The sequence below is a fragment of the Cladophialophora yegresii genome, assembly GCF_000585515.1.
Source record: "Cladophialophora yegresii CBS 114405 chromosome Unknown aczIN-supercont1.5, whole genome shotgun sequence".
NCBI lineage: Eukaryota > Fungi > Ascomycota > Eurotiomycetes > Chaetothyriales > Herpotrichiellaceae > Cladophialophora > Cladophialophora yegresii.
Genome location: NW_006913049.1, coordinates 655,552 through 680,423, shown reverse-complemented (window position 1 = coordinate 680,423; position 24,872 = coordinate 655,552). Strand labels below are relative to the sequence as shown.

At 53.4% G+C, this 24,872-nt stretch overlaps 9 protein-coding genes across 9 annotated transcripts; 5 read left to right on the top strand and 4 right to left on the bottom strand.

Annotated features, from left to right (window-relative positions):
• Positions 1 to 184: 184 nt before the first annotated feature.
• Positions 185 to 1,665, top strand: A1O7_06981 (uncharacterized protein; the record flags this gene model as incomplete). Its single annotated transcript, XM_007760981.1, has 3 exons — positions 185 to 233; positions 292 to 422; positions 499 to 1,665. The coding sequence occupies 3 exons, from the start codon at positions 185 to 187 to the stop codon at positions 1,663 to 1,665; spliced, it is 1,347 nt and encodes a 448-aa protein (XP_007759171.1).
• Positions 1,666 to 2,297: 632 nt separating this feature from the next.
• On the bottom strand, positions 2,298 to 3,351 carry A1O7_06980 (maintenance-ploidy protein MOB1 (MPS1 binder 1); the record flags this gene model as incomplete). Its single annotated transcript, XM_007760980.1, has 3 exons — positions 2,298 to 2,682; positions 2,747 to 2,840; positions 2,916 to 3,351. The coding sequence occupies 3 exons, from the start codon at positions 3,349 to 3,351 to the stop codon at positions 2,298 to 2,300; spliced, it is 915 nt and encodes a 304-aa protein (XP_007759170.1).
• A 684-nt stretch (positions 3,352 to 4,035) lies between these two features.
• On the bottom strand, positions 4,036 to 5,829 carry A1O7_06979 (malate dehydrogenase (oxaloacetate-decarboxylating)(NADP+); the record flags this gene model as incomplete). Its single annotated transcript, XM_007760979.1, has 1 exon — positions 4,036 to 5,829. The coding sequence occupies one exon, from the start codon at positions 5,827 to 5,829 to the stop codon at positions 4,036 to 4,038; it is 1,794 nt and encodes a 597-aa protein (XP_007759169.1).
• Positions 5,830 to 8,668: 2,839 nt separating this feature from the next.
• A1O7_06978 (uncharacterized protein) lies at positions 8,669 to 10,906 on the top strand (the record flags this gene model as incomplete). Its single annotated transcript, XM_007760978.1, has 1 exon — positions 8,669 to 10,906. The coding sequence occupies one exon, from the start codon at positions 8,669 to 8,671 to the stop codon at positions 10,904 to 10,906; it is 2,238 nt and encodes a 745-aa protein (XP_007759168.1).
• A 1,219-nt stretch (positions 10,907 to 12,125) lies between these two features.
• Positions 12,126 to 12,453, top strand: A1O7_06977 (uncharacterized protein; the record flags this gene model as incomplete). Its single annotated transcript, XM_007760977.1, has 2 exons — positions 12,126 to 12,147; positions 12,206 to 12,453. The coding sequence occupies 2 exons, from the start codon at positions 12,126 to 12,128 to the stop codon at positions 12,451 to 12,453; spliced, it is 270 nt and encodes an 89-aa protein (XP_007759167.1).
• Positions 12,454 to 12,752: 299 nt separating this feature from the next.
• On the top strand, positions 12,753 to 14,114 carry A1O7_06976 (uncharacterized protein; the record flags this gene model as incomplete). The annotated part of the gene is made up of 1 exon (XM_007760976.1): positions 12,753 to 14,114. The coding sequence occupies one exon, from the start codon at positions 12,753 to 12,755 to the stop codon at positions 14,112 to 14,114; it is 1,362 nt and encodes a 453-aa protein (XP_007759166.1).
• A 2,272-nt stretch (positions 14,115 to 16,386) lies between these two features.
• On the top strand, positions 16,387 to 18,906 carry A1O7_06975 (uncharacterized protein; the record flags this gene model as incomplete). Its single annotated transcript, XM_007760975.1, has 2 exons — positions 16,387 to 17,346; positions 17,398 to 18,906. The coding sequence occupies 2 exons, from the start codon at positions 16,387 to 16,389 to the stop codon at positions 18,904 to 18,906; spliced, it is 2,469 nt and encodes an 822-aa protein (XP_007759165.1).
• Positions 18,907 to 21,381: 2,475 nt separating this feature from the next.
• On the bottom strand, positions 21,382 to 23,385 carry A1O7_06974 (uncharacterized protein; the record flags this gene model as incomplete). The annotated part of the gene is made up of 2 exons (XM_007760974.1): positions 21,382 to 23,317; positions 23,369 to 23,385. The coding sequence occupies 2 exons, from the start codon at positions 23,383 to 23,385 to the stop codon at positions 21,382 to 21,384; spliced, it is 1,953 nt and encodes a 650-aa protein (XP_007759164.1).
• A 434-nt stretch (positions 23,386 to 23,819) lies between these two features.
• Positions 23,820 to 24,545, bottom strand: A1O7_06973 (ATP synthase subunit delta, mitochondrial; the record flags this gene model as incomplete). The annotated part of the gene is made up of 4 exons (XM_007760973.1): positions 23,820 to 24,019; positions 24,096 to 24,226; positions 24,306 to 24,328; positions 24,414 to 24,545. The coding sequence occupies 4 exons, from the start codon at positions 24,543 to 24,545 to the stop codon at positions 23,820 to 23,822; spliced, it is 486 nt and encodes a 161-aa protein (XP_007759163.1).
• Positions 24,546 to 24,872: the final 327 nt, after the last annotated feature.

Sequence of the window (24,872 nt, the reverse complement as noted above, 5' to 3'; positions counted from 1 at the left end):
AGATCAACGCCAAGCGCGACGAATCGCAGTGGAGATGCAACTGCAACTTCCCTTCCCCATCAAAAGTTCGCCTGGCTGTGTTAATGCCATTCTAGAGCACCACCATCTCACACGTACTACGTCCTCCTACTTCAGGGTCGTCCTTGCATCTACTCAATCTGGGCTTCTGACTTCTTCGCCTACAATGTCGAACGCAAAAGTCGCGAGCGACTTCGATGCCATCATCCAGGCTGGTATGCATTTCCAACGAGACCGTTTTACAGTAGTCCGCCTCTCTAACCGGCTTTGCAGACCGCCAGCGCAAGAAGAATGAAGCCCTTGCCAACGAAATCTTTGGTCGTAACAAGGCCAACAAGGCCAACTCAAAAGCCGCTGGCAAGAACTCAACCAAGACGCCTGACCTTGCGAGTCGCATAACGAAGGTAAGTCCACTAGCCATGCGCCCTCCACATCGTACGGTTAAGAGATCTGTTCGCTGATGCACAAGGTCTCATATAGCGCTCATCTTCTGTGGCCAGCACAAACTCGTCCAGAAACAACCCCTTCTCTCCGCCTTCGCGACCTTCCTCAGCGACTCCTCACCAGAACGCCCGCTCGGCTCGCGTTCCCTCGAACCGCCTCGTCTCTGCCCTGGATTCTCCGCAAGCGAACATCATCTCCTCATCGCAGAGGAAGTCGAGGGGTAACGGCCTGAGCATCAAAGGGAAAGCCGGCCCGTTCGTCGTCGAAGCCAGTAACTTTGCGCCAGGCACGACTGCCGCAGACATTGAGTCAGCCTTGCAGAGTGAAACCGTCGATGAGAACGGGGTCAGCGGGATGCTCTCATGTCGTCTGGTCAAGACGAGTCCTGCAGTCATGGCGGAGCTGGTGTTTGCGGAAAAGGCAATGGCAGAGCAGGTCATTTCGACATACCACAACCAGAAAGCTGACGGGCGGATTCTGAAGCTTGAACTGAAGCGTTCGGGGGCTGGGTCGAATACTCTGATCTCACAACCACATCAGAACAGCCAGGCGCCTGACGCGCTCATTTCGGAACCACAACAATCTCTGCCCAGTGGAGACGACATTATGGAAGACGTCGAAATCGAGGCCGAAGCACAACCAGCCCGTGACGACCGGCGAAGTCGAGAACGTTCGAGAAATGCAGACCCAGACCTCACGGACGGCAGATATGGCTTCGAAGATGCTCCCATCTCAGACGCGAACCACGATCGAATAAGAGACGACGACCGACGCGACCGAGACAGGGACCGAGATCGAGACCGCGACTACGAGCGCGATAGAGAACGAGAGAGGGAGCGAGACAGAGATCGAGAACGAGAACGAGAACGAGAGCGTGGTAGGGATGGAGACAGGGACAGAGACAGAGACGGACGAGACCGCTACGACCGCCGCGACGACAGACCCTCAGGCTCAGGCTCAGGCTCAGGCTCAGGCTCATATCCATACCACCGCGACAGCAGACCCGATGGCTACAACTCGAGATCATCACACTATGGGAACGGTGTCGGCGGACCGCCTGTCGGGAGAGGAATGTTTGGTGGTGGTGCGCCGGGAGGATTTCTTCGCGGCGGAGGCAGGATGTACAGCGACGACATGATGAGAGGCGGGCCGAGAGGACGTGGAGGGTTCCAGCCTAGAGGGTACGGAAGGGGCAGATATTAGTGATGCCTTGACGCTCCGTGACTTTCCCTGCCCACGAGCACAGGGGCTGGACGGAAAGAGGGCACTTTCTATTCCGGGACTAAAGGTGATTCTTCAGCCAGACCGGTACACAGAAGATTTGTACTGTACTTGTACAAGCTCAGCGAGCACTTTACAGGGAGCTTTGCCGTTCCCCTTTCTTAGAGCACCAAGAGGGCGAGTAGGAAGAAAATGAAACCGGATTTGTGTAGACTTGGATTGTGATCAATGTTTTGCTCGCCTCGTTGTTGACGCGGCACACCAGACTAGGATCGCATTGATGTCCAACATTCTCAGTCCTGGCTGCTGTGAGATAGCCTCGCAACGCAACTGCTTTAGTCGCACTTGTTCGAGAACTCTGCATGACGAACCCGCTGCCTTGCCCCTGGAACGCCTTGCTTGGTTTCATGAACATGTCCTATCCTGGATTCCATTCCAATGCCCAATTGACCTGACCCAACCTGACCCGACCCGAATTTGACACACGGTCCCATCCCTGCCCCAACACCATCGTTATCTATCATCCACTGACCCTACTCGTCTCATTCGTTCAATCCATGAAGTCACCGTGTTGTATGGCTGGTCTGTTCGTTCGCATGCGAGTACCCATCCATTCAGTCACTCTTCAACATACTTTCGACCAGGTCGCCTAACGGGCCCCAATAATCCTTGCCGCCGCCCTTTTCTAACCCGTGTTCATCCACAAACAGTACAAAGTGCTTGAAACTCGTGTTGAGATGTGGCTCCAGTCCCAAGTGCACAATCACCTGGTAGTGATGGCAGTAGATGTGCGCGTAGACTCTGTACAAGCGCTTAAAGAGCTGACGTACGGTGGAAGGGAAGTGCTTCGGGAAGGGCACGCCGATACGGGACGGGAAGGTCGCTTCGTTGTCGATGTTGGACTGCACCCAGGTCATGAGGTGCTCGATGTATTCCGGGGCGGGCATCTTGGTGGGTTTCGTGTAGCCCGAGGCGGCGTCCTGCCAGAGGTACTCAAATCTAGAAGACATTAGAGGACGCGCAGGCAGAGAGACAGGTACGGAGTGGATAGGCAAAGTCGTACTCATCCGTGGCTTTCATCTCGGGACAGGATTGTGGGGAGCAGAACTCTGTAATCGAGCCGTAGAGAAGGTTGATCTGGTTGTAGAAGTCGACGACTGTTGCGCCGCGTCAGTCAACTGCGCGCGCCGTACCGTCTCTTCACTCGTGTGCAGAGCAAATGGGGGCCTTACCATTGACAGCGAGCCACTCGTTCAGATCCTCGCCCTCGGGCAATTTGACGGCTTTCCTCAAACTGCCGCTCCCAAGCGTCGCCTCGGCAAATTGTCTCAGCTGATAGCTTGTGGTTCCCTTGTTGGCGCGCTGCGGTTTGAACTGGCCTCGAGTACGGGCATTACTAGATGGAGAAGGACTTCTGTTAATACCCTTGTTCTTGGGAGGGCGAATGGGAGACGATTTCAATTCTTCACGGAGGGATTGAAGGGCGCGAGAAGGTGGACTGGCCGCGGACGCTGCATCCTTGTGTTTTGCCCCCTCTTGAGTGTCAAGGAACGTGTAGGAGTTGATAGTCACGCATGATGAGGATTGTTTGAAGGTCAAATGAGGGGACAAGGGCCGAGGGGACAAAGAATTGAGGAATTCGTACATGGTGGTGAGTAACGAGGCCATGGTTACGACGGTGCGTCCTCGTCTTGGAGTTGTAGACTGATATAGCGGTCCTTGGGTCGCTGTGAAGCGTAGTGTTTCCTGTTGCGCCTTCAAGAATGTCAGTTGGTCAAAGTGTCCTGCGGGTTTGTGAGGAAGTGGTGTGTCCTCACCGTCGCGCGTGACCGGTAATACTGCGGTACACAGTAGGGACAATACGGAGGCAATGACAGGGCTCGAATTTTGTATGCAACTGCCACGGAACGAAGCGTTTCAGGCTGTTTCTGCTTCTCTCATTATTAGAGTGGACTTCGTTCTCACAAACGGACGACTGAAGACCGTCTGAATCACTGTTTGAAATGCCTTGGCAATTGTCTGTTGCTGCGCAACGCTGACGGGTAAACCTCGGTCTAGCATCATACATCGGTCGGGCTTGTCGGCGCCCTGTAGCGTAACACTGTAGACAGCGTGCACAGCATTTCCCAACATTGACAATCCAGAATGCTTCAGCGAAATCATTATACTCCGGCAGCATTAAATTTTGACGAAGACACCAGGGTTTCAAGGCTGCATAACGCGATCCTGGCGCTGTCCCAACGTCAGCCTATTGTCAAACCATACCGCTTTTCCAGTCCGCGACCATAACACCCAACACAATATGATCGGTTCGCTAATCAATACACGACTCATTCAATCACTCCAAAGCTTTCACAGCTTTGGCGAGCTCATGATATCCTGCACCAACTCACGAACCTCGTTCTCTAGCTCCTCGGTTTCTTTGTGCGGGTCGTACATCTTATCCTTGATCCACGCTTCCAATTGATCATCGGTCATGTCACGCAGATGGTGCAGTCTGTCGACGTTGTCCTTCTGCGCAGCACGGACGACGTACAGGGCAACACGTGCACTGACTTCTCGAATGCGGGTGATGGCAGGGTACAAGAGTGCCCTCTCCTTCTCTTCCTCTGTGATCATGGTCGGAAGAGCTTCGCCAGAAGCATAGATCATGTTCGGGGTGACCTGTACAGCCTTGGAGAGAATTGTACCGAGACCGATACCAGGGAACACATACATGTTGTTGCCTTGGCCGCCATGGTAGATCTTACCCTTGTATGTGACTGGATGGAAGGGGGATCCCGAAGCGAAGAGGGCTCGACCATCAGTGTTCACAATTGCTTCCTCAAAGGTGCATTCTGACTTGGACGATGGATTCGAGAGTGGGAAGATAATGGGTCTATCATTCCACTTGGCCATCTTCTGCAAGATTTCAGGAGTGAAGGCACCACCGATCGTGCTAAGGCCCATGATGATGGTGGGCTTCACATAGTCAATGACCTCGTCCAGAGTCTTGAATTGTTGCCCCTTGTTGTCTGTTCGTGAGAAGTAGATCTTGTGGTCAGCAAGCTTGTCTCCGCGGTCTTGAGTCACAAGACCCTTGCTATCGACGAGCCAGAAACAGTTCTTGGCCTCCTCTTCTGTCAGACCTTCGCGCATGAAGTAGTCGACGATCTGTTTGGCCACACCGACACCAGCCGATCCGGACCCAAGGAAGACTGCGCGGTGGTCCTTCGCAGCGATCCCAGACTGCTTGACAGCACCCACTATACCTCCCATTATGACGGCTCCGGTACCTTGGATATCGTCATTGAACATGGCGTAGTCATGACGGTAGCGCTCAAGAGACGGGAAAGGATTCTTCCAGTCCTCGAACTGGATGACGATGTCCGGCCAGCGTTCCTTCAACGCGGCCATCAGCTCATCCAAGAACTCTTGTTCTTCGGCCGCGGTGACCTTGTCTCTTCGGCTGCCCATGTATAGTGGGTCGTTCTGCAGGGCCTTATTGCCTGTGCCCAAGTCCACGGTCAATGGTAAGGCCCCTTCGGGCCTAATACCGGCGCAACCGGTGTAAAGAGCAAGCTTTCCAATCGGAATGCCCATGCCACCGACTCCAAGATCGCCGAGACCAAGGATGCGGGAACCATCAGTGATGACAGTGATCTCAACGTTGGATTGAGGCCAGTTTTGGATGATAGCCGAAAGGTGGCCTCGATCCTCGAAGCTGAGATACATGCCCTCGGGCTGTTGGTAGATCTCATGCCATTTTTGGCAGGCCTCGCCAACGGTAGGTGTGTACACCAACGGAGTCAGCTCCGTGAAGTGGTCCGTCAACAGGCGGTAGAACAGGTGGACATTGTTATATCTGATCGTGCTCAGGTACAGAAACCTCTCGAGGTCTGTAGGCTTCAGAGCCAATTGTGCCAAACATCTCTTCTTCTGCACTTCATAGCTCTCTGCGTGGGGAGGAGTCAGACCGTAGGTCTGAAGGTATTTGCGTACTGGGATGGAAAGAGAGGTGTCATAGTGGGCTGCCCGACTGGGAACGTGAGCGGTGGCATGAGTATGCTTCGTCCGGTGGTTGTGGGTAGACTGAGGGCTGGTGATGGAGGTGATGTTCCCCACGCTTTGCGCGACGGGAGCATCTAGAGAGGCAGTAGTGGACATCTTAGACGACTGGACGAGCTTGACGAGTTTGGACCTCGGTTTTGGGTACCTTGAAAGTTTGGAGAGCATTCGGAGAGCGGAAGGGGAGTCAGAGGGTTTTATCAATGATGGCAAACGAAAAGACTGAAGGCCGGACTCGGAACGGCACAGACGGCCTGGCCTCGTGTGTAACTGAGGAAACGTTATCAAAGTGCCGAAGGTGTACGGAACCTGACTTCAGTTGACTTCTAACGCGCGAAACATATAGAAATGGGGTCAGTCATGGGTGAAACCGGAAGGGCAGACATTTAGCAGGCCAGACAGGGTAAATCTTAGGCGACACTAGGCCATGCGGCGTATCACCAGCATTTTAACAAGCAGAAAGTACGACGGAAGTGGAGAATTGGCTAATAGAGAAGCAAGGAACGGCATTTTGCCGGCAGGTCCGATGCGGTGTGAACACTCAGCTTCCAGTTCAAGGGTGATGACTCTTTGTTGAATTGGAACTTTTTTTTGTGTGAGCCAATGACAGGGCGCCATTTGCGGGATGAAGAGGTGTTGAACTGCTGCAAAATCTAGAGCAGGAGGGATGTGACGCGCTCTGAAAGGGGCAGCAGAGCTCTAGCATTAGGCCTGCATTAGCCTGAAGCTTTCCGGTTGGTGCCCGCGACCTTGTGTGCTCTATATCGGCCTCCAGCATGTTTTCCCCTACTTGACTTCGTACCTCGTATCAGCCACTTGACAGTCATACAGCATGTCACAGGCAGCGGACATGCTCGGGGCTCAGATCAACCATCGGTGTCTGTACTGCTGGGTCCCTCGTCAGAGTTTCAATAGTCCTCTCCGGCCTGGATTTGACAGTGCCAGAGAGCTGACGGATATATTATTGCAAAAGGTCTCCGCCCGTAGCAATCGGGAATAGTCTGTAAGATTGGGCCTTAGCGCACCTCCTAAGTTAATCTCCTTCAAGACTGTCGGACTATCAGTTGCCCCCACTTCTATTTCCAATTCCGTAGCCACGAGGCTTCCTCGTGTCGGTCAGGATGCAGTCATGGCGGTGTGCTCAGGCTTCCGGTTTCTCTTCGTCGTGCGGATCGTGTGACCCACTGCTCCGTGATACAGTAGTCTAAATATGTACCCCAGACTCAAAAGTGCAACGTATATCTAGTTATCCGGCGTTGAGCGAACCCACCAGTTGATCTTGACTCCAGACTAGGTTGTCGTGGCCGCCGACGCCGTCCTGAGCCCCTAGTTATACGTTCTCCAAATCGGCTTGGCGGACCTTGCGGCTATTGACAGTCTACAAACTACTGTATAGGAACCGTGAACCTGGAGTACTTTTGGTGCGTTCCGGGTCACCAGTGAGGGATCCGCACTCCACCACTCTCAGGCTCATACGGAGTACGTGAAACGATGTATCGCCCACGATCGGCTGTATAACCTCAGGAATAGAAGAATTAGCGACTGCGACTTGAGGGAGGTTTGTGCTCCCATTATAGTTCGGCTCAGGAACCGCAATAAACGGCTCACTCGCATTGCGGGCGCCAAATGTCAGACAGGACCGTTCTCTTCAGCAAGCAGCTTAAAAGGTCCGCAGGCGCACTTGAGCGCATCGCTTCCCTCATCCAACCAGCTGTCCCAAGCTGTTGGCCGCATACAGAATCCAAGGCATTGGTTCTGAAATTGCGAAAGTTGATGCTGAGTCAGGTCTGGAAGAGTTGCTCTTGCTGACAGAGGATTGAAATGTGAAGAGCAATTCGGTGTAGCCGTTCGAGGTGTTCTTCAACCTTGAAGCGTCCCTCTGAAGCTTCCCCATGGTGAGAACCAGGTATTTCCTTGTGTCGTTCCCTAACCTTTCTCGAGAATCATGTATTCTGGACTTACAACTTTAGAAATGTCGAAAGCCATTCATAGACTCTCGGGGCGAACATTTGATTTAGTCGGAGGTATGCCACCGTCACCACTTCGCTAACAATGGTGTGGTTTCTTATACTGTAGACTGATAGGGAAGTTGAGTGACTTGGACTCGATCGAAGCGACCCATCAAATTTTGAGAACCAAGCTACATACCTCGGCGCACTCGTAGCGATATGATGGTGGACCAGATACACGCTTCGATTACATTTGCAAACACTTCTGTACCCACTATCTTTGAACGTTACATATCCCTGGCTCCCCTTCTTTCGTCACCGGGACGGAAGCGACAAGGCTGGGACGGTGGTGATGCCTTTTACCACACGCCGGATCCCTACCGACATAATGTGTTCACTGACAGCGATGGAAGGTAGGAGGCTGAGGCACCTCGTGCCTCTGAGCCCACAGAGTCACGGCGAGGCCACGAAATGATGCAGGCACACAACTTTCAGATATAACCTGGTACACGAAGAGGTCTATTGTGCACAACTGGAGAGCTGACATTATGGTGCATCACCACAACTCAGAATAATCCTTGCTTAAGGAATGTTCCACAGGACTAAAATTTCCACAGTGTGTATGCGTGCTGAACATCATGATTCGATACCCAGCAGTAGTGCCAACAGCGTGGATGGAGTACCTCGTACGGGTATGCATTTGCTTTTCTGTCAACTGAGCTTGAACTTGGACTCGGCTATCTCGGCGAAGCGCTGTCCGGTGAATCTGATTGGTGGGAAGCGTTAGCTATGACGAGACTCGTGTGCCGCCGTCTCATGCTCTCCTCACCATTACGTCCTGCGGTTTGCAGTTTCCGGATTTTTAAATTCAGATGGCTGCCTGCCAGCTTGACAATATATCCAGCACAGCTTCGTCTGCTCGTTAAGCTCCTTCAAGCAGGTAGATCTCACTTTCGGCAGTGCCGTTGTTTGTCGACCAGAGCTCCAGAATGTCCTTCATAGCTCGCTGCTGCGGCTATGGCCGCAAGCGAGGCGACGACACAGAGCCTCTGCTCCCCCGCTACGAGGACGACACCGCTCGCGAAAGAGCTCTTCATCAGAAGTTGCATACATATCAGATGCTGCGAGCCATCTCCCAAGGTTATATGCCCTCCAACGAGCAGACCATTGTCAACTTGCGGACGCTCCTGGCATCGGACGTCCTAAATGCAAACAACAAAGATCTAAGCGACTCAGGTCGGGCCCTCATCAGGAACTGTCGAAGCTGGATCAAGCTTTTCATCGAGCTCTTGAAGAACAAGAATAGTCAAGACCAAATCCAGGATTTTATCTGGTACACTACAAAGTCTCGCATCTCCCTCGATGTCGACGACATCGCCTACTCGGCGTCAAAGGTCAAAGCTCGGGCTGATGCTAAAGCGGCTTACGAGAGCTTCCGCACTGTTGGCAGTCTTCTTCTGACCAACGCCGATTTCAGACTATTTGTAAATGATGTCGCCACTATTGGGAGGGAAGTCCTAGCAGACACAGCGTTCTCGTTGTCCTCGGCCGCGGAGAAGACAGGGAAACAGCTCGAACTCTCTGAGCAGGAGCAGCAAACAGTCGCAAAGCCTGGAGCAGACGAAAACAGCTTACCCTCGAAGCAAGAGTTGCAGGAGAACGCTGAAGACACAACCAAAGTGATTGGATCAGAGGTAGCAAAGGTTGGCCAAGACGCGATTGAAAGTGCCAAAGAGCACTTTGGTGGATCGCAGAAGGATACCTTGCTCTACCGCATAAAGCAAGTGATTCTTCGATTGAGGAGCAGGACGGACTACAATGATTCTGTTTCCACGATTTCGAAGCTGATCCAGCGTTATGCCATTGCGTACTCTCGCGTCGCAGATACCGCTATTTCCACTGCACAAGAGGATGTCGACACAAATCCGGCTCTGGACCGAGCAGTGCGGAACTTCTGGGGCTTCGTCAGTAGCTTTGGTGACGCCAAGGCATGGGAGCAGCTGGAGCAGGACTTCAACAAAGTCATGGGTCATGCGAAGTCAGATCCCCAGTTTGAGAAGTTCATGGTTGAGGTTGGAAATGCAGTGCAACGAATGTTGACCGACCCCGACTTTTTTGACAATGCGGACGAAAAACTCCAAGAATTGAAAGAGAAGAGTAACAAGCTCGGCAGCGAATCCGAGTTCCGCACGGACTTCGACAAGATGCTGAGACAGGCTCAAGTCACCATCAACTCTGTGATCGAAGACAAAGATGTCAATGGACTCCTCCTGGCAACGAAGCGCATCTACAACATTCTGACTCCTCCAAACAAGATAACCAATCCCGACCTCATCACAGACTCGATCCACATCTTCCTTCCGTTGTTGATCCGTAGTGTCCAGTACATCCCGATCCCGCGCGTGGAAGTGTCCGTGCCGGAAATGGACCTGCTGTTGGAGAATCTGGTGCTTGAGCCTGGCCGCAACGTCAATTCGACATCTTTCCTGCCGTATCGTCTCCTCGTCTCCACCAAGAATGATATCGAAATTCGCAAGACCCACTCGAGAAAGACTGTCTCCACCACCAAATCCCTGGTGACTATCTCCATCAATGGCCTAAGCGTTGCGGCGCAAGACCTTGGCTTCTGGATCCGTGGACATGCAGGTCTGATCCACTTTGCCGATGAGGGTATTGCGAGCTTTTACCTCGACGAGCGCGGTATCGATGTTTCCCTGGACCTGGAGATCGGTCGTGAGAAGCTTGAGCAGATTCTGACTCTCCGTGGGGTCAGAGTGCATATCCATAAGCTTGATTATGACCTGCGCAAGTCGAAGCTGTCATGGCTAGGCTGGCTCTTCAAGCCACTGCTCAAGCATCTGGTCAGACGTTCACTCGAGAAAGCTCTCGCTGAAAACATTGTCAATGCCCTTCGCGCCGCGAACCGCGAGCTGGTCTATGCTCGAGAACGGCTGCGTGCGACACGTATTGCGGACCCGCAAGATGTCATGACGTTCTTGAAAGCCGTGATGGCACGATTGACGCCGGAGGAAGACCCAGACCTTTACACGCGCGTTGGTGTCGACGCTCCTAAACAAGGCGTCTTCAAGAACCGGTATACTCCTGGAAGCATCGTCAAGCTATGGCATGAAGAAGCTCTGAGAGCGGAAGAAGTGGTCCAGGATGGAGAGGAGAGAGGCGGTGGCTGGAGAAACGACATTTTTGACACGCCTGTTCAAACACTATGAAAGTGATTCCTGGACACAGTACAGGGTAACTGACCACTTCTCAGAGGCGTTCATCACTCACTTGTTTGCATGCTTTCACGCGCGAGGTTTTGGACCGGATCGGAAAAGTGCTTGGTGGTTATGGTTCGGTGTTTCTCATGGTTCGCCCTAATAACAGGCAACACACCACAGTGCGCTGGTGTCTAGGTGGCTTCCTGTGCTTATGTTCCATAGCTATCTCAGTATTACAATATCATATCCTGGTTGGGACATCAATTGAAGTAAATCTTCCTTCTTGATCAGCCTCACCTTGCCACGAAACTTAGCTACCATCCACTACTACGTATCGGAGCGACCAATGCTTTGGTCCAATCACCCATGCGTTGTACGGCTGTTGTAGCTAAGGCCATGAGACGAAGCAAGTCAAAACTAGATCCTCATACGCACCTCCAAGGGCAATCACTCATGCTTCCACAACAAGTCTACCTTTGATGTTGAACAATCATGAGCATGTGGCAACACTCGCCTTCAATCTACCTCCCTACGATTGTTCTCAAGTAGGTGGCTGTCTAGCTAATATGGCTACCCTATTGCGATCTTACAAAGTCTGTTTGTATCGTCCGCCGTGGGATTACTGTTGAGCGCAACACATTACTTGAGACGCATTGCCAACAATGTCGAAAGCGGAGAAACAGCCGAGGCAGCGTAAGTCATAACCCTGAGATGGTCGAGGTCAGTGAGCGGGCAAACAGTGTTCGCTGACGACAGCACGTACTCGGGCCCGAGCGCACCAAATCCTTCGGAGCCAACAGTCCCCGACTCGGCCCTTGTACTCGTAGACATTGATATCGTCATCGAGCACGTCTTTGAGTTTGGATTGTTACCCGCATCACCAGTTGACAGGCGGGTGTCCTCGATCGTGGAGCGGCAATGCAAGTGTCACTCACGGAGAGACATTTCCGAGCTTCTATGAATCACTACTCCATGTTACAGTGCTGTAGCCTTGATGTCATGACATCTCCGGCAAATACGGGGTACAATTGTATAATAACCCAGAGTCGACGCGCAGGTGGTCTCCAGGTAGGTACAGAGTACACAGTCCACAGTTTCCATCACTACACACACAATACACAGAATGCAGAGTACTCGGTTTCTCGTTCGCAACGCCCAGGCTGCTCGGCCTTTGACTCGGACGTTCGTGTCCGGCCGGCCACGGTGCGCAACCAGCACGGGACCTGCGATGGACCAATATAACAAAGGCTGTACGTATACGATGTGGACTTCTCAACTGCACATGTGATGCTAACTGTCGGTGAGCAGCCGACGCACAGAAACCGCAGTCAGAACATCCTGCGAATGACGACTCACTCCCCAACTACGTCGAAGGCCAAGTCGGTAAATCTGAGGAGACACGGGGCAAGGCAGGCTTTGGTAGCGGAGGCAAGAGCCATGCTACTGGCGACAGCATCGTTCCTGAAGCGGTGCAGAAGGTTGCTCCAGAGAAGCTCGAAAAAGCGCTCCCTGAGGCCGTGCATCCCACGAAGGGGAGCGAGATTGATCCTAAGTAAAAGTGTAAATTAGGTGTCGTGTCCTGAAGACAAGAATCGACCGCGATGGTTCAGACGTGTAATAATACGACCCATGTCTACCTATATGTCCATCCCTTCGTGATTGCGATTTGAGTCGTGCCAAGGTTGATAAACAAGGTCGACGAGATCGGTGGGTCATGTTCGGTTCCATCTCGGTTAAATCTGTAGTGTTTTTGTCCGCAACTCCAGCAGTCTCAAAAAGTTAGAGAACATTGACGGTTTGCAATCACAGCCACATTCGTGGTGCTCATTTGATTACCGTACTTTCACAACTGTCGATGCTGCATGTTTGTCGCAACGTAAGGACCAGCCATTCGCGATGTTGGCACGCGGCCAGCATATCCGTGCGTCGGCGCAACCTTCTCACTCTCGCGATTGAAACGTCCTGTGATGACACCTGCGTCTCCATCCTTTCGACCACCAACAGACACAATAGCGCGTCGGCAGACCTGCTCTTCGATGAGAAGATAACGGCCAAGAACACGGGTAAAGGTGGCATCCTCCCCACGGAGTCTCTCCAGAGTCACCAATCCAACCTGTCGACGCTGGTCGAGTCAGCGTTACCACACCTCCCGACCGCATTAGACCCAGTCGGCCCGAGGACGATATGGCTGCGAGACGGCAATCCCGTGCAGAAGCCGGACTTCATATCAGTGACGCGGGGACCAGGCATGTCAGCAAATCTGGGACTAGGCCTAGCTACAGCAAAGGGACTGGCGACGGCGTGGCAGATCCCCATGGTTGGGGTGCATCACATGCAGGCTCACGCACTGACACCAAGGCTCGTGAATGCTATGGGCAAAGACGGACAACACGACGATGATGGTCACAGCCCGAATTTCCCGTTCCTGACACTGTTGGTTAGTGGCGGTCATACAATGCTCTTGCACTCCAAAGGGCTGGTGGACCACGAAATTCTAGCCACCACTATGGATACTGCAGTTGGGGACGAACTGGACAAGTGTGGGCGGTTACTTCTGCCCAAGGAGGTGCAGGCAGGTACGCCAGACACGGCATTTGGGAAGTACCTGTCTGCATACGCGTTCAGAAGCCCCGAGGACTTCGCATCCTGGAGGGTGCCTGCAACGCGTGCTGAAGAGATCGACAAGCCGAGGAACGAGTTCGGATGGAGACTGAGCACGCCAATGGCTGAGAATAGGGAGCTGACGTTCAGCTTCTCTGGCATCGCGAGCCAAGTCAAACGCCTGATTCTCGCGCGCAGCAACGCAGGAAGTATGAACGAGATGGAACGGCTTTTGCTGGCTCGGTCAGCGCTCGGCGCGGCATTCGAGCATCTGGGCTCTCGGACGGTTATCGCGCTGGAGAAGCTCCGCGCTGAAGGCATACAGATTGACCACCTTGTCGTGAGTGGAGGGGTCGCCGCCAACAGTTTCCTACGGTATTACCTGCGCGAGCTGCTCGATCGACGATCTTTCGGGAAGACGCAGCTGGTTTTTCCACCGGTCGAATTTTGCACAGATAACGCGGCGATGATCGCGTGGGCCGGGTTTGAGATGTTTGGTGCTGGGTATTCTACGGATCTTGGATGTGCGCCTCTGCGGAAATGGAGCATGGACAGTCACCAGCCAGGAGGAGGCATTCTCGGCATTGGAGAATGGATCCGGCCAGGTACACAATAATCCTATTTGAGCGTGTTGAGGCGGACATCTTGCATTTCAGATACAGTACTTGTCGGAATGTCACATCCGTGGGCGCTTTTTTGAAAGGAAGCTCACTCCGGTCTCCCAGTACCGCACTGAAGCAACGATTGCTACTACTCCTTAATGTCCCTAAGGCATGATGGTGTTGCATGACCTATGACGATCACCATGATGGGGTCGCGGGGGGCGGCAGAAACAAGGCTCCGTCGGATACAGGATGAGATGCGATTGGTGGAGAATACGACGACAAACATAGCCACAGCCACATTTCGCCGTCGAGCAAAACCAGGTTCGCGTAGGACGCAAGTCTTCCTGTCTGGGACGTGACTCAGGGCTGTGATCCTGCAGGGTCATTTTGCTATTGGCCACATATCGGCTAACGTGGGTGAGGCGTTTCATAAGGAATAAGCAGGAATACCTTGCACTGGGGAACTTTGGTGCGGAAATCGCCACTGTGTCCTATGTTCAGCGCTTGACAGCCCACTGGTCGTCAGGTGTTCATTGCAGGCTTCGACTCATTGGGAGAAGTGTAAACCGGTGAAAGCCAGAAGTTGGGGCTTGAAATGTCGCCGGTTGGCTGATACGAGTGTTGAGTATCACCTGCAAGCTGCAAGCCTGTGCAAGGGACTTGAGGCGTCCCATGTGGTCATGACGCACCCTTTTTCACCCACTTCTGCAGGGGCCGTCCCTCGTCCACTCCGGGGAGCGCGACTTGGTGCTTCGAATACCTGTTGCCTTTAGCAGGTGACCGGATTTCCAACGTAGACACGGTGCCGACCATGGGTGCATTAGAGGCGGACGGCTCGCTTTCAGTGTCAGAATGAAAGCTTCAATTTGACTACAAGAATACATCATGATTCATTACCCGTTATGGAGTAATCGCAGGGGCAGACTTTCAAGCGGGTTGATGTCGCGCCGGGTGCCGGCTCCGTCTGTTGCAAGGCTGAATTCAGTTCTCCACCTCCCGAAAGTCAGATGCATGTCCTCCGTTGTGTATACCTTTTGGTAAGCAATAGTTAGCGTGAGGGCTTTGCATCTGTCATCAGCCGTCACTGGCCTACCAAGGCTTTCAGACTGTTGCAGGAGAGAGGTATTTGATGCCTCGCTACCAATGGCTGCGCGCGACACTTGACCTTTTGGAGCACGAGAGACATGAGAGGTCACTTCCAGGTATGTACTGTGTTACGCGTACCTCGTAAAAGTAAAGGAAAGGTAGCTCGTACGAGTACTCCGTACTGGGGAAGAGCCACATGGACGAACAGCGTTACGGCCGACGGCAGGGATGAGCGACGCGAATGATGAGGCAGTGACGGGTTGCACATCTTGGATAGCCCCCGATATGCGAAGCTTATAAAGTGGCCCTGCACTTGCGGCGGACCACTGGTTGCAAGGCCCAGCACCGCCCTGTGCCGCCCACTGGAACGATAGGGAAGCGGAGAGAGCCCTTTCTGCTCAACCACTCACGTCCTGGTGGTGGATGCACCCTGGTCGCCAAGCCCAGGCAACAGCGAGACTTGGGAATCAAACATCACCTCAGCGCCTTCACGTTCGACTTACTCTCTTTCTCTCTACCACGATCTCTCCTTCCACTCAAACCGCCAGTTCAGCCGTTTCGGCACTCTCCAGGCCACGGCAGCATCCTCGAGTCTTGCCACCTGGCCTCAGGTTGAACCTCATCCTCCACAACCCGAAACCTCAACCGCTATCTCACTAGCATTTCACTTGCACCTCACCACGACCCCGACTTACTTGCGGTTACACCCTGGTGTGTTTACAACGAACACCTGTGCACTGCGCGACTCATCTTGTGAAGCCGCCTATCAAACTGCCCGGTATCCTCTTAGATCCATCCCACCTGCAAGTGCAAAGCCTGTCCGTCCCTGCCGACATCTCCGGCGACCGCATCTCCTCCTCACTCGCAGTTGATCGATCGTTTAACTGCGCCCGATACACGCTGGTCACATCCCAGCCAACGAGTCAAACAACACCGTGTTCCCTTGAACGAGGATCCCCACGATACCAGCCCCAAAGAAGGATCAACGAGCAGCAAATTGTGAGTAGAGTCGACTTTGGGTCCAGTCCGTCTTCCGTCTTCGATTTATATCTTTTGGGGTCTGTCGGTACGGGTGAGTCACAGGTCACAGGGGATGCTGAAGATCAGCCAATCGAGCGCGTGCTAAACCTCGAGCTAGCACATTGCGTGTCATCTGCATCTCTCCCCGGCCTGTTCGAGACTTTACATATACCAACCATGGCGTCTTCCACCATGCCACCTCCTCCCACCCCCTTCGCTCATCGTCGAACTCCTCGACTCATCACCAAGCGTCTTTCTCCATCTCTCCCTGCAGCCGCAGAGTCATCAGCATGCATCTTGCATAAGATGTCCCTGTCCAAGGGCGCTACTTTCCACAGCCCATCCTCGCCGGCCACTGAGGATGACCCAGTTCTCAGCATCCCTCACCTGACTCGTCGTTCTCCTACCAGCACTCAGTCCGCCCTCACTAGCTGGCTTTCGGAAAGGGAAGACGTTGCCCAGTCCATTGCCAACTTCGAGCAAACCTTCTCTGGCGCCCGAGGGAAGAAGACGTCAAGTCGTCGCCGCCCCACGCAGACCTTTGATCAACAGGTCTGGGTCCGTCGCGTCTCACTACCATCCGACGAAGGATTAGGCTCCTCCGTCAGCCCCGCAAGTGATAAGGTTTTGGCCAACAAGTTCGAAAGAGCCTTGGATTTGTTGTCGAATCGGGATAGTGGACTGGGGACTTCCATCAGTGACTCAGCAGAGAAGGTCGCTGGACACACCTCTGAAGAAGACCGTCTTGTGCGAGACGCGATTCAAGGTTGGATTGCCCGCTGCATGTTGATGTGCAAAGACGGTGTTAACGAACCTCCTACAGAAGCTGACTCTCCAGAGCCGACAACTCGCCGCACTAGGCAACGAGGCAGTCACCCCTCATCTAGGACATCCAGCACCACCGGCCGATCTGCGGTGACCCGAAGCATCGCTCCTCCAGCCTCCCGACCTACTCTTCGTCATCCCGTATTGAGCCCCTCCGGTCGCAGAAAGATCAAGGAGTATATAATCACACCCATCCTCCACGAGGAACGCTTCGAAGACTTTCATCCTCTCGTCACTGCTCTCGCCGCCAAGAACAACAAGGCAGTCCGATGCCTGCGTGACCTTGAGCAGTCCCTCATCTTCCAACCACTGGTAAGCATCCTCACCACCGAACGCCTACCTGGCTCTAACGTCGATTCCAAGACACTTGCTATTTCACGACAACTGTATCGTGCTTTTGGCGAGTTTACTATCCAACTTGTTGTCGATACATATCAACATCTCGCCGAATCAGAACAACGTCGTGCCGCTGATCGTCCTTACGACAACGGCTACTTCCTCGACTTGGTCCAACAAGTCAACCGCCTCGCAGCCCACATCGGCTCTTCCAGCCGCGATCAGCAGGCGGGTACTGCTGAGCAGGACGACGATATGGCTTACTCCATCGATGACGAGGTCACCCTTGAGGGTGGCCTCGGAGAGACTGGCAATGAGGCCGAGCTTGTCCGTTGGAAGAACGGCAAAGGCTACTCTCTCAGGACTGGTCTACCCTACACACCGACACCTGGAGTTAAGAGAGCAAGTAGTGATGCTCTTGATGAAGATGTTGCAAGGTCTATGGCTCGCAGAAAGAAGGGCTACATCCCAGAAATAGTTGAGATGAAGTGCTCAGACCCTACATGCGACAAGATCTTCAACCGGAAGTGTGATCTGGCGAAACACGAGAAGACCCATTCTCGTCCTTTCAAATGTCCCGAGGAGAGTTGCAAGTACCACGAGCTTGGCCTTCCGACCGAGAAGGAGCGTGAGCGCCACGTCAATGACCGTCACTCCAAGAATCCTCTCTTCTACAAGTGCGAGTTCTGTGAGTTCCGGACCAAGCGCGAGAGCAACTGCAAACAACACCAAGAAAAGAAGCACGGATGGCACTATGAACGTGCGAAGGGCAAAGACAAGGTTGTCACCAAGATGACCCCAGCCCAGACTCCTCGCACTCCCAGCATGGATTACTCTCCTAGCCCGGCCGTCTCTGTTAGAACCTGGGATGATGCAAGTTCCATTGCTGGAAGCGTTGCCGGAAGCATGCCAGGCAGCAACGCGATGACTCCTTTCGAGCAGCCCCTCACCGGCTTCGACACCTTCAATCCCACCCCAGTGACATATTCGAACCCAATCTTCCCACGGACCAACCCGTCCTCAGCCTCATCCTACAACCGACTGGGAGAGGATTTCGACTTCAACGCCCCGACTTTCCAGAACGCGTACCCGCCAGCTCAGTATCCTAACATGATGACAACGCCGATCACACCCGCCTATAGCAACATTACCGAGCCGTCTCCCTACAACGGGGCGATGGACATCACGTTGGACTGCAACAACCAACCCTCTTGGAACCAAGGTCTGCCAACGCCGGACTCTTACTTCCAACCAAACTCTCGCAACCCGTCGATTTCCGAGCACTCTCCAATGGTTGCTGGACCTTCCGGGCAGTCATTCAACGATGCGCCTCTATTCAGCGCCGATACGGACTTCCCCCCGAACGATTTCTCACTGTTCGGAGGCGAGAGCAGCAGGGCCTTCTCCAATCCTGCTGCAGCCACTGCAACCTTGTTCCCCGGCGGTCCCGAAGCTTTTGCTAGCCTCGACAACGACCCCATGTTCGACCCAGCCTGGAATGACAGCGACTTCATCGATTACGACATGAGCAACTAGACGTCTACGGCCGGATACCCGAGCTCTGGCACCTTCTGTCGGTCTCCGGGAATATGGGCCTCCACTTGTAACATTCTAGCGGTTGTTCTGCAGCGAGATTGAACTTCTTTTCCCTTTTCAGGTTTTTTTCACTACTCCACCCGTCTGACAAATACCAAAAAAGATGGAGGTGTTGAGATGAGAGTGGAGGCGTTGTTGATGACGTGGATAATTCTGTGATGACTTGATGATATGGACCTGGTTTTTCCTCCTCTCTCGACGACGGGTTTCGGGGGTATTGAGACAGACTGAGCAATCAGCTGGAGGGAGAAGAATGGAATGGAATTGGGACTGAGGGAAGGGAATGGACCCCCACCAGCGCTCGGAGGCTTCACAAGACTGACCCAAGACAACCTGTTGTTCTGTCTGCTCATTTCACGCCATTATTGTATGGCTCTTGCTAGGAGAGTGAAGCATTTGGATCGGTGTGGAATGGACATCAACGGGTTGTTTGATAGACACAGGATTACAATAACACATCCATCTCCCCACACACGTTTCTATTTCTCTTGAGTTTGCTCTTTGACTTTCCGAGCCGTCGTGGGTCACCAGCAACATGATCGTTCAACCAGTCCACCTCCATCATGCCCTGGACACAGTTAGGGGCCTCTCCTCTCTGACTCGGCCTAGGACTATACAGTATGCCTTCTATAGTGACTTGTAGACCAGGCACATGCCGGCCGATCCTCGCCTCGCCTCGTCCTCCTACTCCATGACTCTTACCATGTGTACCTTGCACATCACATGTCTCCTTCTCCGATGACGATGCCCTTGACCGTGACCTGACGACAAAGCAGATGCCAGCTAATCCTCGCCTCGCCGCGCCTCATCTCGTTTCCCTGCTCTATGACTCTTAGCATGTGTGCTGTGTGTCTTGCACATCACATGCCCCCCGTGTCCAGATGACTGACTACATTTAACATGCAAAATGACTCACGTCGCCGAAAGTCGGTTCGGTGGTACTTTTCCGGGGCCTTCCCGAGACCGTCATGTTAGCCTACGGTAGTATGTACACCCAACACCTCAGAGACAGGTAGCGTAGCCAGCCCGCTTCTTCTACATATCCCCAACGACACGCCGCAGGCCTACATGTTGATGTCTCTCGATGCCTGGCGGCATGATGAGACGGGGCTAGTAATTAAAAAGCACGCATGGTCTGTCGGATTTCCGGTTCCGTTCAACGACTCGTTGCTCTCCTGTCCGGTGGAGTGGGAAAGGGGCCTCAGGTCTTGCCCCATGCGTGTAGGAGGCCTGAGGTGCGGGAATGAATTAATTGGGGGCTGGTCACGTAGCCAGTGTAGCTACTGTAGCTCTTCCGTATACACTCCGGGGGTTCACGATACTGCGACATATGTACTAATGTGACACCACGCTGCAGTCGCGCACGATGGTATCTTCTTGATCAAAGGCGCATGCTGGTACGAGTCATCAACAAGCCAGCTATGGTTTGGAGGACCGTGGAACCGCCCCCCGTGTCAAGACTCAATTGCTCTCCGTACTCTGCTCTACAACAATTAGTATCCCTGGGACATCGGACTTCATGCCCTGTTTTCGGATCGTGGTCCTGTTTTCGGCCCTGTTCTTGTGCTTGCTCGTGTGCTTTTTCTTGTGCTTGTTTTTGTGCTTGCTCTTGTGCTTGCTCCTGTGCTTGTTCTCATCATGGTAGCCAAGACGAAGACTACGCCTTGACTGATGCCTACGTCAATATATGTACACGATATAGGAGATCTCTCGACTAGATGCATACATAGGTACACGCGCCCGTTCACTTTATAGAGTCAGGCGGTCAGTCTCCCGTAGATCGTAGGCGAATAGGCGCCTAGTACTTTAGTAACATAACCAATAGATCCTCCCGCGCTGAGAGAAAAAAAAAGCTGTCTCGTCCATTCGCCTCTCCGCTCACGGCTCGATTTGACCAGTTCTTCCACTTGACTCCTTCGCTTTGAGTCTGTAGGAGTGATGCTCCTCTTCAGCCGCTTGGCATAGTACATACTATAAGTGCGGATATTGAGGTGTTACCAAGGTGTTACTATACCGTGCCGGCGGCAGAGGTTTGCGGTTACAGTATGTACGATGAGGAGAATGGACGAATACAGTATGGGGAAAGACTCCCACACCGGATGGATAGAAACAGTCCGTTGGGTGCTTGACCGACTGTGTTAATACAGTATCTTCAACAAATCTATCGCTGCTACTCACCATTGCCTGTCTAAAGGCGTACGACATGCTCATTGACACAACACACTCTACCTATACCAAGGCGGATCTATCCCTGCAATGAGTCTTCCACACGGCTCTGTTTCCTCATCCTTTGCACTACAAGCCTCCTCTCCCAGGTATTGCCTTGAACACTCTACCATGCATTGCCATCTATAATCATCTGTCTCTACAATTGACGTAGGCCACCCCCCGAAGAGCCTGAACTATGCTCCTCCCTCATTTGCCCTCATCCATGTCCGAGCCGACACCTGCTCTGATAATGACAATCTTTTCTCCTCTCTCCCTGGCCTCCCGTTCCGGACTGTCGCGGATCTCGACTTCAACCTTGACACCTTGACGTTGCTTCGAAGCACGGCGGGTCGGGCTGAGGTTGAATTGTCGCTCAACCGAGTGCTTTTGCTCCGGCGTTTGGTAAGCAAGACTTGGTCTTCCCCGAACCGGAGTTTGAGGGAGCGATTTTTGCGGACTGGCACCTGAATCGCTGTCCTGTTCGGGGCGGACAGGGGGGGCAAACACCTGCTTCTCCGACATGGCACGCTGAAGAGGAGTCCTCGTCTTCGTGTCGGGCTCCGCTGCATTTTTGAGACCTTGAAGTTGCTCCCTCTTCGGAGTTTCCATTGGTGCTGGCTCAGTGATTGTCTCTTGCTTCGGTTCGACACGCTGTACCACAGTCTGCCGGCGAGATGGGGGTGCAGCACGACTGTTTCTGCGCGTAATACGTTCTCTTTCTGCCTCTCGCCGTCGCTGCTCTGCATCATCTTTCTCTTCCGCAGCCTGTAGAATCTGTTGGACTTTGCTTCGAACCACACTTGGTCGCATTGTCGGATGGTGATCGCTCTTGGGCTCGGTTAAAGTCGGAGTAGAGGAGTCACTCTCTTGGGGTGGTGCGGACGCCCCCTTGCTGAAAATACCCCATTTGAATGGCCAGGTCAGTGAAGGCTTCCGATCTTGAGTTTCCTCTTTGAAGACATCGTCGTGGTCAGGCTCTTCAGTGGGTGGCTCACCAGAGTGCTGAACTTCTTCCTCCCGCTTGACCGGAGGCAGCGATCGAGGAGTCTTCTCTTTCGTTACCATCGTGGGTAGATTCAAGGGGATCAAGGGTGTGGCGGGTCTCTCCTCAATTCTGTCTCCAAACTTGATCCGATGGACCTTCTTTGGCTCTTTGCGGGTGGGTCCAGGATGGTGATGAGTATGGTCATGTGTTGGATCGTGGTCGTGGCCGAAATGGCGACAATTTGACTCATGACCTGATGGCTCAGCTTTCTTGGTTAGACTTTCGAAGATGGCAGCTCGTTGTTTGACCGGGCTTGGTTCCGTGATTGGGTTCGCTACCGGTTTCAGTTGTGGAGTAGCAGGGGATGTAACCTTGACAGTGTCTCGACGTGCAGCATCTTCCTGGGATGGTGCTGTCTCATCACCGTCGTAGCGAACTCTTGTAGAATCATCGCTGGTTCGTGGCTCGACCGATTCAGTGGTCCTCCGAAAAACGCGAGCTCGAGATTGTGAGCGACGGCGGTCCTGGCGAGTGGAAGCTCGACGAAGGACAAAACCAGGCTTTGGGGCAAGGTTGCCAACCTGTTCATCGGAAGACACTTCGGGTTTGGGCGAGTTGCTTTTGATGGCGTCGTCCAGCATAGTGTTCAGCTCGTCCATGGTGAGCGGACGGCTCCGTGACGTCCCTGGCCCTTCTTGGGCAGGTTGTTGCTTGGGGGCAGCAATTGAACGAAGGCGAGATCTTGCCATTGCAATCTCCAGTGCCGGGTCTTCGGCGACATTCTCCATCGAGCGGTTCCGTCGACCAAATTGAAGGCTGGCCTGACGCTCGGTGCCAGGCCGGGACAAGCCTCGTTCATCACCAGGTCCGTCCATACTTGTGAAGGGTCGGAACGGGAGATGATGTCGCTGATCTTCCTGGTCAACCAGTTTCTCGAGGTCTCGAAAGTCCTGGTAGAGTATTTCAGCCACGGAAGCGACTCCATCGCCACGGACATGCTCGCTTTCATCACTAGATGCTCGGCTAGGCGGTGAGACGATAGAATCTTGGTCTTGTGTAAGGACGCGAGGAGGCAACTGGAAGGACGGGATCCTGGTCTGGAGCTGCTGCACGTCCTGGAAGACTCGGATGCGATCGGCCACCTTGCGCCTCGGCGGACTGCGAGGGGTTAGCAGAGCAGGAAGAACAAACCAAGTAGAGTATACAAACACAACTGAGCTATCCATGTTCGGAGATGAGTGGAAGGCTATGTCGATATGGGGCGTATCATGGTCACCACGCACCGAGGGGGATGTAAGAATAAGTTCAGTAGAGAGAGGGACTGCGCCGTGATTGACTGAGCGAGGAAAGATCTGCCTTTGCTTGGATTCTGTAGCAGGAGCCATGGCCGTGTCAGAGCAGGCGCATTGTTCTCGCGGAAGGAGCGTGGAGCGAGAGCAGAAATCAACTTGATGGCGGCTGGGCTCAAATGGCACATGCAATGAATTCAATTCAAGTCTTCCGAAAGAGCCAGGATGTGGACCCCCGTTGATTTGTCTGCTTCAGCCTTACTCTATATGTACAGTGGCATGAACTTGCACTTTACTTCAGCGCCGCCTGGATTGATTCCAGCACCTGTAGATAATACAGTTAGCTTATGGCCGCTCGTCCACTCGTATCCTCAAGCGTCGCAGTCTCTTACCTCAAGCTCGATCTTGGCCTCTGCAATATCCTGCTCGCTGCCGCTCCCGCCGGCAACCTTCTGCGCCTCCTGTATCTGTGATCTGACGGCCTCTTCACTGAATTCTTCCAAGGGGAATCCTTCCACGGCGTTGATGCTCAGTACGGAGTTTGGTTGGACGACCGCGAAACCTCCAGAGACTGTACAAGCATCAGCATCCCTGCTCATGATTCGCAATGTTTGGATGAGGAATGCTCCGTCAGAGCCACAACGTACGGAAAAACTGCTTGCTTCCACCACTCTCCTCAATGATCTCCACCAAGCCGGGCTTCAGCTGCTCAATCGACGGGACGTGCTGTGCGAGGATACCCATTTCTCCAGACTCGGCGGGGATGTTGACTTGTACACTGGTGCTCTGCGTGTCAGTAGCGGGCTTCGTGAATTGGCGGGGCGAGGAGTCGTTGGCGGGCAAAAGGGAAAACGTACACGTCTTGCGAGGTGTAGATGGACTAGAGAATTCGTGTCAGTCCGAGCCCCCTTCAATTCTAGCATCTCCCCCTTTCAACCTCTGGGGGGGTTGTTCCTTGTACGTACCTGGTGAGGAAGTGCCAGGGAGAGCTTTATTTTATCCGAGACGGCATCAGCGTAGCCTCTGCGTTGGACCGGCTTGAAAGCGACGGCGGACCGGGCGCGCAGCGCTGCACGCGATAGCCGAAGAGCGCTCATGCTGACAGTGAGCTTCAGTTACAGGAAGGGACCAAAGTCGTCGATGCTACAGCAAGCTTTAATTGAGCTCTCTGCGGATTTGGGTTGATGTCGGGGTCAGGGAAAGCTGCACTTCCGGAATTGGCTTGGACCGGGGCGCAAATGGGGAAGGTCAGCCGGACCCAAACCGGCTACCAAAATGGACGGGCACAGTGGCCGGCTGGGTGGTAAATCAAGGCACTGCACTGACATCGACGAGTTATAGCTATACAATGCGGATGATGCGCTCCTCATGGAGGTGCCATACGTGCTCTGTTTCTACACCAGGATCGACTTTCATGTAAAAGG